Genomic DNA, 17,329 nt, shown 5'->3' on the forward strand with positions numbered 1-17,329 from the left:
AAGAAAATCAGTAATTATAATGGGGAGTAAAGGGAGAAATATGTATTACTTTCAGTAATAAAGATTTTAAAAAATAAAAAGGACATGTATAAGAAAACTCAGTAATTGGGCATTTCTTAATATAAAACTAAATTAGCTAACATTGGATTAAATGTACTCTTAATAATATGGATTTGAGCCCTGATGGGTGTTGTTCAGTGATTAGAGCATTGGCCTGCCCACCAAAGGGTCATGGGTTTAATTATCCACCAAGAACATGTACCTGAGTTGCAGGTTCAACCCCAGATCCCTTAAATCAATAAAAACCTTTTTTTAAAATTGTGGACTTGACTTTCATGTCTTTTCCTCAAATAAAGAAATAATTCATAAAGAAAGAATTTTTTATATTTAGGTTTTATTAAAGAAAAGGTCACAGCAAATTGGTATAATTAAACACAAATGCACCCCTTTAATCCCAATTCATTTTCTTAGACTTATAGAATCTCAGGAAGACTTTTTAGCTGGACTTTAATTAATTAAAATAATCATTTTGGTATAAGATGTCAGTTTTGAAAGATTAAAGCTTTCTAGTTGTTAACTTGTTTGTGAAGTACAAATATGTCACATTCTTAAGAAGTACTGAAAATCTCTAATAAGTAGAGCTGAAATCAACTGATAGGCTCATGATGTTATAAGCAACTTCATTTATCTTGTGCATAGTAATATGCGCTATGAAGTGTTAGCTGTTGTTATTGCGCCTTTTATTTTTTCTGCCCTAGAACCTGGTGAAGCACCAAACAACTCCCCCAGCATACTAGCAATGCTGGAAACACTGCAGAATGCTCCCTACCTGGAAGTCCACAAAGACATGATTAGGTGGATATTAAAGGTACAATTTTCTGCATCACTCTTGTTTTTTGTGAGAAACATTAAATGCTTATTTTAAATTTTGATAATGTTTCATAGCTTCAGAATAACTGATGCTTTTTTTTTTTTGTAGACTTTTAATTCTATTAAGAAAATGAGGGAGAGTTCATCCGCCAGTTCTGTGGCAGAGACAGAAGGAACCATAACAGAAGAGGTATAAAAAGTAGAGTGTGGTAACACCAAAACATTGTAGCAAGTTCACTATTTAAATTTATCTGCAATAAGTTGATAGTTGATATTAGTCACAAAAATGTAAATTCCAAGAAAGGTGCCACTACTTGTCTATTTTTAATAGTTATAGTCTGCTTTTTTTTTTTAACATGTTAGGTTGATGAAGAAATCTTTTGTTTAGAAAAGTGAGATTGTAGAATAGTTTTTAATTAGTATTTACAATAAAGATATTTCTGGGGTTTTTTTGGGGGGGTGGGATTTTCTTTAGCATTTAATGGTCTAATTAAATGAAGCATAATTTCAGAGTTCAAGAGACAAAGACAAGGCTGAGAGAAAGAGAAAAGCTGAGATTGCCAGACTGCGCAGGGAAAAGGTCATGGCCCAGATGTCTGAGATGCAGCGGAACTTCATTGATGAGAACAAAGACCTCTTCCAACAGACAGTAGCGGAGGAAGCCTCTAACTCTGCTGTTCTTGATAATAGGTAAGAATTTTAAAAATCAAAATTTTTAAATCTCTTGACCATTGATTCTCAACTGTGAAAGAATTTTTTTCCTTATAAGTACATTTTTTATCCTAAAGTAATTTAGAAGATTGATAGGTGAATTCTGTGGCCTCTAGTTAAAGGAATTAATCTTATAAATCTGAGTTTTTTAGTATATGAGTGTATCTCTAACTATAGATAATTAATGTGTATGCTTAAGATGTTATACAAAGACCCTTGTCATTCACAAAAGAATGAGTACACAGTGCCCTGGCAGGTGTTGCTCAGTGATTAGAGCACCAGCCACACACCAAAGGCTTGTGGGTTCAATTCCCAGTCAAGGGCACGTACCTGGGTTGCAGATTCGATCCCCCGGCCCCTGTCCAGGGCATGTGCAGGAGGCAGCCAATCGATGTGTCTCTTTCACATCAGTGTTTCTCTCCCTCCCTCCTTTCCTTCCTTCCTTCCACTCTCTCTAAAAATCAATGGGGAAAAAATCCTCTAGTGAGGATTAACAAAAACAAAACAACAAAGAGTGAGTACACTAGGCTCAGTTAACTGAGTGTATGGCTTCTGCATTGCATATTGAAGGCTCTAAGGATTAAAGGAGATGGTATGATAAATATGAAAGATTTCTGGCATTTTAAGTCATCAAAACCATATGTGTGCATACCTGGCATGTACTGTTTTGTGATTATGTAGAAACTTCTTGGGCTCATTAATTATATTCATGACCTTTCATTACAGCCCTATGGTATCAGATACAACACTTACAGCATTGGGCCCAGCACAAACTCAGGTCCCTAAACAAAGACAATTTGTTACCTGTATATTATGTCAAGAGGAGCAAGAGGTGAAGGTGGAAAGCAAGGCAATGGTCCTAGCAGCATTTGTTCAAAGATCAACTGTATTATCAAAAAACAGAAATAAAGTCATTCAGGATCCAGGTAAGTCATAGCTTCATCCTCTCCTTTTAATAATGACTACCGCCCTAGCGGTTTGGCTCAGTGGATAGAGCGTCGGCCTACAGATTGAAGGGTCCCTGGTTCGATTCCTGTGAAGGGCACATGCCTGGGTTATGGGCTCCATCCCCAGTTGGGGGTGTTCAGGAGGCAGCCAATCAATGATTCTCTCTCATCGATGTTTCTCTCCCTCTCCCTTCCCCTCTGAAACCAATAAAGATATATTTAAAAAAATAATAATGACTGCCACCTAGTGTGTGTGGTGATACACAGAAATTTTATTAAACTAACAATAACTCCATAGGCTTGGTGGTATCTTAGACAGGTAACTTAGGCAGAAATTCCCCATTTGACAGATATGGAAACATTGCAGAAGGCTAAATATTGTTTCTGAATTACACAGCTCGTAAATAGCAGGGATTCAAAGGAAAGTTTTTCTTTGTAATATAACATTAACACGCTTTGCTACTTAACAATCATTCCCATTCCTCCACACGCTTGTATATTAGTTGACACACAGAAATAACAATTATTTTGTCTCATGGATAGATCCAAAGTGTACTGTCTTGAGAACAGTTGTATGAGTTACCTATGTGAGAAGCAATCCTTGAGTCAGATTCTGGCTTAGAGTAGTGATTGTATCTCAGATAGGGTTCCCCAGAAAGATTCTTTTTATTCTTTTCTCCCCAGAAAAATTCTTGAGATAGATAGAGATTGCCGTTTGGGACATTTATTAGGGAGAGCCTTGGCATCAACATGTGTGGGACGGGGAGAAGGAAGCAAGTTTGGGCAAGGGAGAAGTTAATCTGTCACAAAAGCCCTCACACAGTCCCATGGGAGCTCAGCTGGTTGGCCCTCCAGAGGCATGCTGAGTTGGGGCAAGGGGACTGGTCTTTGCACCTGGAAACTGATCAGTGACTGCTTTTGGGGTCCTCTGGAAAGAGGTGTGACCTTGAGCAAAGCAGTCATCCCTTAAAGAGGAATGACAGTGAGTGTCTTCCTACTGCTGAGGGAGTAAGTCATAATTCCTGCAGAGGCATCTAGGCTGCACGTTATTGTGTCCACCATAGACACTTTTGTCTCTCCTCTTAGAGTTGTTCATATGTGCATATGCTTCAGCAATACCAGTAAATTTCTTGAGAGTAGAAACTGTCTTTGGACTTTCCAAAGCATTTAGGTAGCAAGTGCCTTTCACACTGTAGGACTGAAAGGAGGTTTGAAAACTCACTGGTAAGATTACCTTTTCTCTATAAGGAAAGTCTGCATAGTGTGACTGTCAAGCACCCAGTTAGGAAATATTGGTCTGTTTTCATCTTTTGAAATGGTCATTTGAACCAGGCAATTTATAATTTCATTCGAGATAAAAGATAAAGTCGCCAAGTTTGTTTATTTTGTTATTTCATGAAGAAGAAAACGTTGGCTGGCTGTAAGCAGATTTTCTTTAACTGTGATATTTTCACTATTCTATCAATCAAATTGAAACTTGAGTAATTCTTTCTATAATGTTATAGAATTTCTAGGATAATACTAATTTACTATACACAGAGAACTCGAAATATTCCAAAAGAAACCAGCCACCCATATTATGGTTGTCTTTATTTTTCATTTTCTTTGAATATTAAAAATTAGCACCAGAGCAGAAACTGATTTTCCCTTTTCCCCACCTCTGGTCTGGGTTGCTGTCCTGGATATTTTGCTGCTACTTGGACCCTGGTCCAGTGATTGGGGTTCTTCTCTGCATGGGTTGTCATTAGGCGGAATCTTCTCTAGGGAGTGCCCCATTGCTGCCAAAGCATCTGTTTTGCTAGAGATCACTGTGACCCAGCTGCCCTGAAGGCGTTAAATGCAGATGTGCCCGCAACCCAGGTACATGCCCTTGACCGGAATCGAACCTGGGACCCTTGAGTCCGCAGGCCGACGCTCTATCCACTGAGCCAAACCGGTTTCGGCCAGAATTCCAATTTTATTTAACAATTCAGGGATGTTTTATTTGCTCAGGGTGATGAAAGTTAAAGGGTCCTGCTTTCTAAATAATCCAGGGTCTTGCATAAATCATTGGTATTTCAAAGGAAAGGAATAAACTAGCATTTCATTTCAAGTTTACAAGCCCTTATCAAGGATTTCACAAAGTAAAGTTTTACATATGTTATGGGAAAACTAAATGCTTGGGTTTTGTTTGTTTGTTTGTAATGCAGAAAAATACGATCCATTATTCATGCACCCTGATCTGTCTTGTGGAACACACACTGGTAGCTGTGGACACGTTATGCATGCCCATTGTTGGCAAAGGTAATATATTCTTAATATTGGTCAAGAAAAGCTTATTCAAAGGTTCAAAATTGAATTTTTATATATAGGAAATTCCATTCTAAAAAAGGGGAAAAAGAACTAAAAATGTTAAAGAAAAACTCCACATCACTGCCTAATAAATAACAATTAAAATTGAGTTGCTTTGTCATACATATAAAGGAATGACAAATTTTATAGTATATCAGCTATATTTTTTAATGTGGGGATCTATGTCCACTAACAAACTAGATGAAGAAAATATTTTTATGCACCCATATGTTCATAGCAGCACAATTCACCATAGCTAAGATCTGGAAACAGCCTAAGAGCCCATCAGTAGATGAATGGATTAGAAAACTGTGGTACATCTACACGATGGAATACTATGCTGCTGTAAAAAAGAAGGAACTCTTACCATTTGCAACGGCATGGATGGAACTGGAGAGCATTATGCTAAGTGAAATAAGCCAGTCAATGAAGGAAAAATACCACATGATCTCACTCATTCATGGATAATAGAGACCATTATAAACTTTTGAACAATAATAGATACAGAGGCAGAGCTGCCTCAAACAGATTGTCAAACTGCAGCGGGAAGGCCGGGGAAGGTTGGGGGCAGGAGGGAGGGGGGTAAGAGATCAACCGAAGGACTTGTATGCATGCATATAAGCATAACCAATGGACATAAGACACTGCGGGGTAGGGAGGGCCAGGGGATTGTCAAGGGCAGGGGGGAAAAAAGGACACATATGTAATACCCTATGTAATACTTTAAGCAATAAAAAATTTTTTAAAAAAAGAAAGAAAATATTTTTACAGTGTACTTGTTACTTCCTGAGGTTGCCATGGCTCCCCACGCTAAGTTGGGATAACCGCAAATTTTCCTGTTTTAGAACTCTTAGAACCCATTCTGATAATTAAAGCAACTCAAAAATTAAAGTGCCAGTATTAAAAATAATTCAGTTCATGTTAAGATTTTTATTTTTGCATTATTTGTGAAAACAAATTGTTTAAAATATTGAGGCTTATGGTACTTACTGAAAAAAATTACCGTTGTTTTTGATCCCTCATGTTTTCTAATTGTAAAGGTATTTTGATTCCGTTCAAGCTAAAGAACAGCGAAGGCAACAGAGATTACGTTTACATACAAGCTATGATGTAGAAAATGGAGAATTCCTTTGTCCCCTTTGTGAGTGCTTGAGTAACACTGTTATTCCTCTGCTGCTTCCTCCAAGAAATATTTTTAACAAGTAAGTTTTGGCTCATAAAATCTTTATATCATTGCCTTTGAAGATAATGAAATAAGCCTAGAGGGGGGAATCTAGGTAATTGTATAATGTTTTCCAGATACTTTCCAAACTTTTTATTTAGTCATTTCTTCTAGCAGGCCTAATAAATATTTTGGTTTTTAGAAAGAAATAGGCCAGAAATTAACAATTTCTTGTTTATCCATAGACACTATAGAAAATTCCTATGTATTCATGAAAACTGTCTTTATTTCTAGGATCCTGTTTACTTTTCAAGAGATGCTCAGTAAATTGATAGGGGAGAGAACAGAAGCTCAAATGGACTTTATTGAATATTCTAACAATTAAATATAATTTTTTTTGCAAATTACTGGCTGATAATAGCTTCAGGAGTTGGGCCAAAACAATGAAAATCTCTTGGTGTATTTAAAATTGATAATTTTTGTCATTTCAAAAATTTTAGGGTGCTTCTAGTTAATAGGTGTGACTTATTTCAAAATATGGATTTAATACTGTCTACTATTTAAATCTGATTTTCATTTCTCAGTTTAGACTTATGGTATCTACATGAACAAATACTAATTTAAGTTTTATGAATATGAATCTATTAATTTTAGAGAGGAAGGGAAAGGGAGAGAGAGATAGAAACGTCAATGATGAGAGAATCATTGATTGACTGCCTCCTGCAGGCCCCACACTGAGGATCAAGCCCGCCAAGTAGGCATGTGCCCTGACTGGGATTCGAACCGTGACCTCCTGGTTCATAGGTCAACGCTCAACCACTGAGCCAGGCCAGCCTTGCAAGCTCATGCTTTTTAATCACAAAAGAAAATCATGGTATTGACTTATCTGTAGTTGAACTGATAAATTAATCATTGTTAGATTAAGGATTCACTACATGGAGAAAAAAAACACCTTTGTTGGATTTCACCTCACTTTTGTGGTTTAGGTTTTGTATTTTTTCCATAATAGCCAATTTTGGCATAATAATGAAGAATAAAGGCTTTGGAGTCTGATATGACTGGGTTTGAATGCCAGATCTGTTCCTTAGATGGCCTAGTCAAGTTACATGGTGCTAAACCTCAGTTTCCTCATCTGTAAAATGGGGATAATAATATAACCGGTTTCATTAATATTTGAGGATTGAATCTAATATTGTTAAATGCTTTACAAATATTGTTAAGTGCTTGTCACATAATAAGCACTCAGTAAATAATGGTGGTGGTATGAGGACTGTGATATTTCAGAAATACTTGCAAATTCCAATACTGAAAAAAGTGAAGTTTTTGACAAATAATGTTATTAGCATCATAGTAACAAATAATATATTTCTATTTCCATTGGCAAAAATATGTTTAAAATATTAGGCCCATGATCATTTAAGGAGTCTTTATATCTTAACTAAGCAACAACAACAAACTACTAAATACTTTTTATAATTTTTTCTAGCAGGTTAAATTTTTCAGACCAACCAAATCTGACTCAGTGGATTAGAACCATATCTCAGCAAATAAAAGCATTACAGATTCTTAGGAAAGAAGAAAGTATTCCTAGTAAGTTCTGATAATCTGCTTTCATTTTTCCCTAAAGTCCAGAAGGAATTGTTTAAGATTGTTATTTTATTTTATTGTTAACAGTATTGCAAATGTCTCCCATTTTCTCCCTTTTTGCCCCTCTCCACTCAACCCCCACCCCACCCCAGGCCTTCCCCATGCTATTGTCTGTGTCTATAGGTTATGCATGTATGCATATTGCCAGGGTGCTTGTTCCAGCATTAAGAAGGGTTCAGCAATCTGGAAAAGGGGCTGGTGTAATTTAAGTAAGAGTCCAGAGACGAAATATAATTTTGAAAGGCATTTGGAGGTCAGAGGAGCCTAGCTTAAGAAACTAAGATCTCCTCGTCTCAGGACCCCATGCTTTTTATTAACACATATTGTCCTGAGGCGAGGTGAAGATATACACTTCAAAGGGTAGGGTTTTGTATACAGAGTCCATTGTCAGATTGGAAGTATTAGCCTACGGCTGTTCAGGTGTTTGGCCAGTAGGAGGCAATAACATGTAGATTAAGATGCCTTGAGCTGTCTGGCAGCGAACAATCAATTTAATGCATCCTTTTCAGGTTTGGGGAAATGCTGTCAGCCATTCCCAATATGTGACTCAGCCCTTGTTGAGTCCCCAAGTTCCATCAACCTTTTGATGAAACTCTTGCAATTACTACATGATGCTGGAATTGGCTTCCGGCGGCATATATGTTCTTTGGTTAATCTCTTCTTGTCTCTTCCCACCCCAACCCCAGTTTTTTATTCTATTTTATGCATCCATGTCTCGAGACGTATTTTATTAGTTTATTTTGTTCTTTAGATTCCACTTATAAGTGAGATTATGTGATATCTGTCTTTCTCTAACTGGCTTATTCACTTAGCATAATATTTTTTTAAATGTTTTTATTGATTTCAGAGAGAGAGATAGAAACATCACTGATGAGAGAGAATCATTGATCCACTGCCTCCTGCATGCCCCACATGAGGGATTGAGCCTGCAACCTGGGCATGTATCCTGACCGAGAATTGAAGCATGATCTTCTGGTTCATAGATCGATGCTCAGTCACTGAGCCATGCTGGCCAGGCAACATAATATTTTTTAAATGAAACCTCTCATTTTAAAATTTGGCTTACTTTGTCTTAATGAACTACATTTGACTTGACTGTGTTACTTCTTATTCCTTGAAAAGCCACTAGCTTATGTGAGGTTTATAATAAACTAGTGACCCGGTGCAAGAAATTCGTGCACATTAAATGGAATTAATTAGAGGAAATATTTTAATATTGCTATTTGCCCTTTCTCTATAATGGAAGTGTCAGAGATGAAAGAAAATTAGTAAAATGTATATGAAAATCTTCCTCCTGTCAGAGTCTGGGGCACGCCGCGGGAACCAGAGTTAAGTCCCTGCCCACATGAGCCTCGAAAACACACGAGACCCAAACCAGCTGGCCCCACCCCCATTGGGCTAGATCAGTGATGGCGAACCTATGACACGCGTGTCAGAGGTGACACGCAAACTCATTTTTTTGGTTAATTTTTCTTTGTTAAATGGCATTTAAATATATAAAATAAATATCAAAAATATAAGTCTTTGTTTTACTATGGTTGCAAATATCAAAAAATTTCTATATGTGACACGGCACCAGAGTTAAGTTAGGGTTTTTCAAAATGCTGACACGCCGAGCTCAAAAGGTTCGCCATCACTGGGCTAGATCCAGACCCCCATCAAGCCCCACCGGGTGGGGGGTGCGGCCTCAGGTCGCCTGGCCCGGCACTGGGGCGGGGGGCGCGGCCTCAGGTTCCCCATCAAGCCCCGCCAGGCAGGGGGCGCAGCCTCAGGTCCCCCGGGCTGGGGCAGGGGGCACGCCTTGAGGTCCCCATCAAGCCCCGGGGGGGGGGAGTGGGGGGGGGCACAGCCTCAGGTCCCCCGGCCTGGCACCGGGGTGGGGGGCGCGGCTTGAGGTCCCCCCGTCAAGCCCTGCCAGGCGGGGGGCACAGCCTGAGGTCCCCCGTCAAGCCCCACCAGGCGGGGGGCACAGCCTCAGGTCCCCGCCCTGGCCCAGCGCCACGCAGCCTCAGGTCCCTGCTGATTGCTCATTAAGGCTCGTTACGGGAACTTGGCCTCCTCTGTGGGCACAGCCATCTTTTGTTATGGCATGGCAGTCGATTTGCATATTCCCTCTTTATTAGATAGGATACTACTTCTCATGTATCCCCCCGTGTTATTAAAGAGCTTCTGATGGTGGGCGAATGTAACTGTCTCTTACAGAGCTAGCTTCAGCTCTCAGTGGCCTAATTAATTTTATTGTTGGCATTACCAAAGGCTTCCCAAGTTTCACAGCATGCACTGCAATTATAACGCAGGGAGAGCAATCTGAGCAGAATTTATATCATTGATTTTTATAAAAAACAAAACAGCAAACTCCTCCTTTTCCTACCTTCCCTAGCTATGTTCAAGTGGTTCTACTATTAGGAAAAGCACAGATTACTAAAGAAGGTGCCTTGATCAATCAGAGCAGTGGGATTTCACATGCTCTGAATGCATGTTATGCAAGCTTTTATTAATGGAAATTTTTCCTGTAGTTTCTAATTTCTTTGACCTATATTTAGAATGAAATTTATGTTGGACATTCACAAAAATATTGTGGACTGATGAATAATGATATAAAATACTTGTTTCTATAGATATTGCCTCTTCAAAGAATTCAGAAAATATGGATGAATTGCAGCTCCCTGAAGGGTTTAGGCCTGATTTTCATCCTAAGTGAGTACATTATTTATTCCTTTCAAGCTTGGCCCACTTGAAACGAAAGTTAAGTTAGCAGTTAGTAAGAATATGATTTGTAAGCTGGAAGCAAAATATTATAGGACATTGATGTTGAATTCTGAGATTTAAGCATTGCATGATGATATTTATTGCCAGTATATTGATCAGAACCTAAGAATTACATGGCATGTTTCTCACCAACCTCTCCTAGTTCGAATTGCTGACTCCCTATTATACCCCTTTATCTGGCTTTCCTTAACAACACCTCATCAATACATCTAAATCCAAACTGCTCAGTTCCCCCCACATCCTGTGCTTTCCTAACTTCTGATCTCCATATACCTATTATGGCCCCACCAACTTGTTAGTAACCCAGGATCAAATCTAGAGTATTTTTATCCTCTTTTACCCCGTAGCCAATTAGTTATAAAGTATAGCATAAATTCTAGAGCTAGACTGCTTGGTTCGGTTCCTAGTAGCACTGCCTACTAGCTGTGCAGCTGTACAAATTGCTTGATCTCTCTGTACCTCAGGTTCCTCATCTGTAAAGTATTATGAGGTTAAAGTGACATAATACATGTAAAGCCACCTGAACATTATTCCTGGCATGTACTAAGTAACACAATAAAAATAGCGCTTAAGTAGAAAAAACATCAGTCCTATGCCTCCCACATTCCCCCTACCTCTCCCCAGTCCTGCTGTTTACTTCCATATTTCTAGTTACAACAGTTAGTTAGCTTCTGTTTTGATTTATCATTTCTAAACAGTAATTTGTGTTGACTGGCTAGCAATTTAGTATTCAGCTGTTACCTCAACCCTACCCACTGCTCCTTACCAGTCTCCCAGTAGAGTTCTTCCACAATTTTTGGTTAAATCCATTGGCATTGTTTACATTATAATTGTTGCTACAGATACATGTTACGGGTTATAATTATACATTTTTTCTTTTATAATTTTGTCTTTCCTGTGATTAATAATTGCCTTGTTTTTTTTTTCATGTACTTGGTTTTCTATAGGTGTCACTCCCCGCCCCCACCCCCCAAATGCTACAATAGATCTTTCAGATGCCTAGCAATTCCCCTGGCTATGTTCCTCTTATTTGGCTAGATCTCCTATTCTCCTCGTTACTAATTTGCATACAACTGCCTTAGGTAGTTTAAGTGGTTCAGTTCCAACATAGCAAATAGCTGTTAAGAATCTGAAACATTTGATGTGAGCACATTGTTTTGAGCTAATCCTCTCTGTGTTCATTTCAGGAACCCTTATTCTGATAGCATAAAAGAAATGCTAACAACATTTGGAACTGCTACTTACAAGGTTGGACTAAAGGTTCATCCCAATGAAGAAGATCCCCGTGTGCCCATAATGTGTTGGGGTAGTTGTGCATACACCATCCAAAGCATAGGTAAGAGATTTAAAGTCTCTCATTAAGTCACAAGCATACATGGACATGAGTTATGTGTAGAAGCCTGTATTTACATGACATGTTTAAAGTGGGCAAAATATGAAGACCTTGAAGTAGGAAATGCAACATACTGACAAAATATTAGATTGACAGGTTGTAAATTAACCAGCAACAGAGAACTCATTTTGGTGGGGATTTAGCTTCTTGTCAGTTGAGGGAATGTGTTTTAATTTTTACTTTTCATCCAAAGTTCATTCATGTATAATGACTTGGAAATTTCAAAACCTGACAGTATTGTGCTTCTCCAAAAAGAATGTTTATACTATTTTTTGAAATCGTGATAAAATATACATACAAAATTTATCATCTTAATCACTTTTAATCTGCAGAAAGAATTTTAAGTGATGAAGATAAACCATTATTTGGTCCTTTGCCTTGCAGACTGGTAAGTTATTTACTCAATTCACAGAATGGTAGAATGAAAATTCTTTGGTTCTGCTTTTTTTAAACCTTAAAAACTGAATTGGTTATTTAGGCATAGCTTTACTCATTTCATAGTAAACCCATTTTCTATACTGATATTGAAGAAGTAATGTTTGTGGTTTAATTTCTAGTTTTTCTTTTAAATAGACTTCAGCTCTTTTCATCTAGAGTTCTTAGTTAAACACATGAAAAGATGGGAAAAAAAATAAAAACAGTGCTTGTTCTCCACATGTGACTACCTTTCATAAGCGACATTTAAATTAAGTACACACTGATGTCAAAACAGTACATTTTATGCCTAGAAAAATGAGGAAGAGAAATATACAGTCAAAGATAGCTAATTTTTACTGTGTAGCTAGTGTCAGTTACATCATAAAATTGTCCTTAAGAGTAAAATCATGTAATTTGATTCATGTAGAATCACCCTGGTTGGGGTGTGTATGGGAGGCAACCTATCAATATCTCTCTTCCTCTCTTCCTTTCTCTCTCTAAAATCAATAAAAAACATTTTTTTTAAAGATATCATAAATTCAGTTGCATACCATTTAGAGAGATTTCATTGTGCGTCTAGCTTTGCTTCAATTGGCTGTATTTTGAACTAGCAGTCCTCAAAAGAGAGAACTACTTCTTATGCTGGCTTCTTTGTGTCAATCTATTTCAGGATGACTGTCTTAGGTCACTAACAAGATTCGCTGCAGCGCATTGGACAGTTGCATTACTTTCAGTGGTGCAAGGGCACTTTTGTAAACTTTTTGCATGTGAGTATTAATACATGTACCATAGATGTTATGGTAATTTTTCATCTATAATTTTGTTTTTAGTCATGCAACTTCTCTCCATTATAAGGGAAATATTTTGGTAATACTGTTTGTTTTATATACAAGTTCTAGCTTACAAATTCATATATATCTTGCAAAAAGGTAAATGTAAACTAGGTTATATACATTTTTAAAATAATACTTATGTTGGCATATGAAATGTGCTAATGTATTTTTTCTTTAAATATTTAGCATTGGTGCCTAATGACAATTATGGAGACCTTCCATGCATATTAGATATTGACATGTTTCATTTATTGGTGAGTATCTTGTAATTTGTGTTTGACATTTCCTTTATTGTACAATAGAACTTTACCTTAGACTAGTGAAAATTACAGAGGCAGACAGGAGGAGTTACCATCCTACCACTTCTGAATATAGTTCTTTCTGAGAGGCCTCAAAAAGAAAACATTGCTTGGCCTGTGTGACTCAGTGGTTGAGCATCGACCCATGAACCAGGAGATCATGGTTTGATTCCTGGTCAGGACACATACCCGGGTTACGGGCTCAATCCCCAGTTGGGGGTGTGCAAGAGGCAGCTGATCAATGATTCTCATCATTGATATTTCTCTCCCTCTCCCTTCCTCCCTGAAATCAATAAAAAATATATTTTAAAAAATAATTTTCAACTCTCTATGCTTCTTGCCTACAGAGACGTAAAAATAATACTAGTGATTAAGGGTTGCTGCTGACCCATACAGTGCTATTGAGCAGATACAGCCCTGTCTGTGGTCACACTACTTAGCAATAGAAATCTCCTTTGTGTGATTTAGGGAAAGGTATGTCTTCTGGGCAGGCTGGTGCCAGGACACACCACTGGCTGAACTTCAGCCCCACCTCAAAGGGTCCCCTTCCTCAGGACATTGAGTGCAGTGCCACAGGCAGCAGCCTCAAGTGCTGTTTCCTTAATTGCTTTGGGCATCAGATTCTGTACCTTTAAGTTGGTTAGTACCTACCTCATACAATGTGTCAGAACTCAGTGGGATGATCAGTGTGAGGAGCTTAGAGCACTGTGTCCCTAGTAAGTGTTAGCCTTTGTGACTGTTCCCATCGCTCCTGTGAAACCACCATCGTATAGGCAGCAGGAGGTAGTAGGAGAGCTAACACTTATTGTAGACCTGACTGCTTTCACATGCATTCTTATTTAGTCCTTTACAGCCTTGCTACTGAAGTATTAAAAACACATGTATATCATCTGTAGTTTACTAACAGGGAAACTGAGACTCAGAGGTGTTAACTTGTCTAAAAAGCTCATAAGAGGAGCTGGAATTCATAGCTAGATCATTGTAGGTCCAAAATCCATGCTTTTTCCACTGCTTGCTCCTAGAAAGATTTCAACTGTTTTTTGTTTGCTTGTTTTTCATTAGAATAGTTTTTTGACTTTTAGAGAGAGAGAGGAGAGAGGGAGAGAAAGAGAGACATCAATGTGAGAGCGAGACATCGTTCAGCTGCCTCCTGATGCCCCCCACTGGGGATCGAGCCCGCAACCCGGGCATGTGCCCTTGACTGGGAATTGAACCAGCAACCTCCTGGTACACAGGACGACACCCAACCAACTGAGCCTCACTAGCCAAGGCTATTATTTTTATTACTAGAGGCCTGGTGCATGGGATTCGTGTACTGGGGGGGAGGGGGCGGGGGGGGGGGCATGGCCTGCAGGGGATCAGCCTGCTGCGGGAACAGCCACTCAACAGCTGTGGATCTGCCCTCTGAGCTGCTGCTCCCGCTGCGGGAGCGCTGCTCTTCACAGTCACCAAGCGGTGCTTCCACTATGGGAGCGCACTGACCACCAGGGGGCAGCTCCTGTATTGAGCGTCTGCCCCCTAGCGGTCAGTGCGTATCATAGCGACTGCTCAACAGTTCGTTCTGGTTGTTCCACCATTCAGTCGCTGGGCTTTTATTATATAGGATTATTTACAACTAGAGGCCCGGTGCACAAAATTTGTGCACTGGCGGGGGGCGGGGGGATTCCTCAGCCCAGCCTGCACCCTCTCCAATCTGGGACCCCTCAGGGGATGTCTGACTGCCGGTTTAGGCAGTCGGACATCCCTCTCACAATCCGGGACTGCTGGCTCCCAACCGCTTGCCTGCCTGATTGCCCCTAACTTCTTCTGCCTGCCAGCCTGCTCACCCTCTAACCACTCCCCTGCCAGCCTGATCGATGCCTCACTGCTCCCCTGCCAGCCCGATCGCCCACAACTGCCCTCCTCTACTGGCCTGATTGCCCACAACTGCCCTCCCATGCTGGCCATCTTGTGGCTGTGGGCGCCACCATCTTTGAGGGCGGGGCAGCAGTTAGCATATTCCCTCCTTATTGGCTGTGGGCACCGCCATCTTTGCAATGGCTTGAGGGTCAATTAGTATATTCCCTCTTCATTAGATAGGATAAGTTCTATAGAGGGGAATCACTGAATAAATGAAATGATAGTACCCATCAAGACTCTACTCTTAAAAGGAATTTCGTTTAGCCAATTCAAGTGGGATTTCTAATGTATATGCTATTTAAGAACAAAGATTTCTTAAAGGGAGGAGCTGAGCTCCAAAGGGGGTCATATCAATAAGATGGAAACACGTTTAGGTGTGAAGGGAAAGGCAAGCTGTCTGACACTCTATATTTGGTATCTAGGTGGGCTTGGTGCTTGCTTTCCCTGCGTTGCAGTGTCAGGATTTTTCAGGGATCAGCCTTGGCACTGGAGACCTCCATATTTTCCATCTGGTTACTATGGCACACATCATCCAGATCCTACTTACCTCATGTTCAGGTAACTCCTTTTTGTCAGCTTCTTGAAGGAAGTATTAAAGGAAAAGGTACTTGGATGAGAATAGTATATAAATTATAATTAGGCTACTTGTCCGTATTGTTTAATGTGACAAACTTTGAAACAAATTTCTTTCTCCTATTAAAATTCCTTAACAATGTGAGTCATTTTTATTTTATAAGTTTAGTCATATTTGAGTACCATAGACTGTATGTTTTGCTGATCTAGCTCACTGCATGCTACCGGGCACCCTGAATCAGCACAGCTTCATTCTCAAAGCCTGCAGGCTCCTTATTATGATGGAGAGCAATACTGTGCTCACACCTGAGGAATTTAAGTTCTGTGTGTTTTGTGGGAGTATTTTCATGCTATATTTGAGTGCTTAAATGACGTGGTCACCAATCCACTTAATAGGCAAATACAGAGTACTATTTCCTTTTCTTTCAGAAGAGAATGGAATGGATCAAGAAACTCCTGCTGGTGAAGAAGAATTAGCAGTTCTTGCTTTGTATAAAACACTTCGCCAGTGTACAGGAAGGTGGGATCATAATCTTTACATGATAGCATGAAAAAGGCACTTATTTGTAAATAAGGGAAAGTGCTGTGTGTTGACATGTTTTTATTGTTGTTGTTTTTAATGATTTTTGGAGAGAGAGGAACATTGATTGGCTGCCTCCTGCATGCCCCCTTCCAGGGATCAAGCCCACAACATGGGCATGTGCCCTGACCAAGAATGGAGCCTGCAACCTTTCGGTGCACAGGCTGACGCCCAACCAACTGAGCCACACTGGCCAGGACAGTTGATGTTTTACAAAAGAATTCTCAGAGCTTCTCACATTTACTTGGCCATGGAACCCTTCTTTTGCTTAGGATATGGTACATGGAGACATGGAATTTATTTTGGAAAGTGCTATTCTAAAACATTATCTCACTAGGAATTAAATTGGCCTAATCTGTTTTTAAGGCAATATCAAGACTGGCAGGAATGCAGTGAAATTATTCGAACCTGACATATTGTTGGAGTCCTTTTGAATTGGTACAACAACTTCATTTAGCTTCCTCATAGTATATGTCAAGAACTTTTGTTTTGTTTCTTTACCAAGTTATCCCATTTCTGAGAATCCACACTAACAAAATAATCCAATATATGGATAAACCTGCCCAGCCAGCATGGCTTAGTGGTTGAGCGTTGAGCTGTGAACTAGGAGGTCACGGTTAGATTCCCAGTCAGGGCACATGCCTGGGTTTGCAAGCTCGACACCCCCTTGTGGGGCATGCAGGAGGCAGCCAAGCAATGATTCTCATCATTGATGTTTCTATTTCTCTCTCCCTCTCCCTTCCTCTCTGAAATCAATTAAAAAAAAAATATATATATATATATATATAATATATATATATATTAAAAACTTATAGGCTTAAATGTATACACTCTGATATTATTTATATTAGCAAAGAATTTAAAGCAGTCTAAGTGCTTGCTTGCAGGGGAATAATTG

At 39.3% G+C, this 17,329-nt stretch overlaps 1 protein-coding gene across 1 annotated transcript in view; it reads left to right on the top strand.

Moving 5' to 3' along the window:
• UBR2 (ubiquitin protein ligase E3 component n-recognin 2) overlaps positions 1-17,329 on the top strand; it is a 124,980-nt gene that overhangs the window by 93,006 nt on the left and 14,645 nt on the right. Inside the window, 14 exon segments of the mRNA XM_006100547.3 lie at positions 759-868; positions 980-1,060; positions 1,382-1,560; positions 2,308-2,507; positions 4,718-4,811; positions 5,900-6,061; positions 7,508-7,611; positions 10,287-10,365; positions 11,625-11,773; positions 12,163-12,218; positions 12,918-13,014; positions 13,267-13,334; positions 15,701-15,836; positions 16,281-16,371. Coding sequence (XP_006100609.1) covers positions 759-868; positions 980-1,060; positions 1,382-1,560; positions 2,308-2,507; positions 4,718-4,811; positions 5,900-6,061; positions 7,508-7,611; positions 10,287-10,365; positions 11,625-11,773; positions 12,163-12,218; positions 12,918-13,014; positions 13,267-13,334; positions 15,701-15,836; positions 16,281-16,371 — 1,606 coding nt within the window.

Source organism: Myotis lucifugus, unplaced genomic scaffold (genome assembly GCF_000147115.1).
Source record: "Myotis lucifugus unplaced genomic scaffold, Myoluc2.0 scaffold_318, whole genome shotgun sequence".
Taxonomy (NCBI): Eukaryota; Metazoa; Chordata; class Mammalia; order Chiroptera; family Vespertilionidae; genus Myotis; species Myotis lucifugus.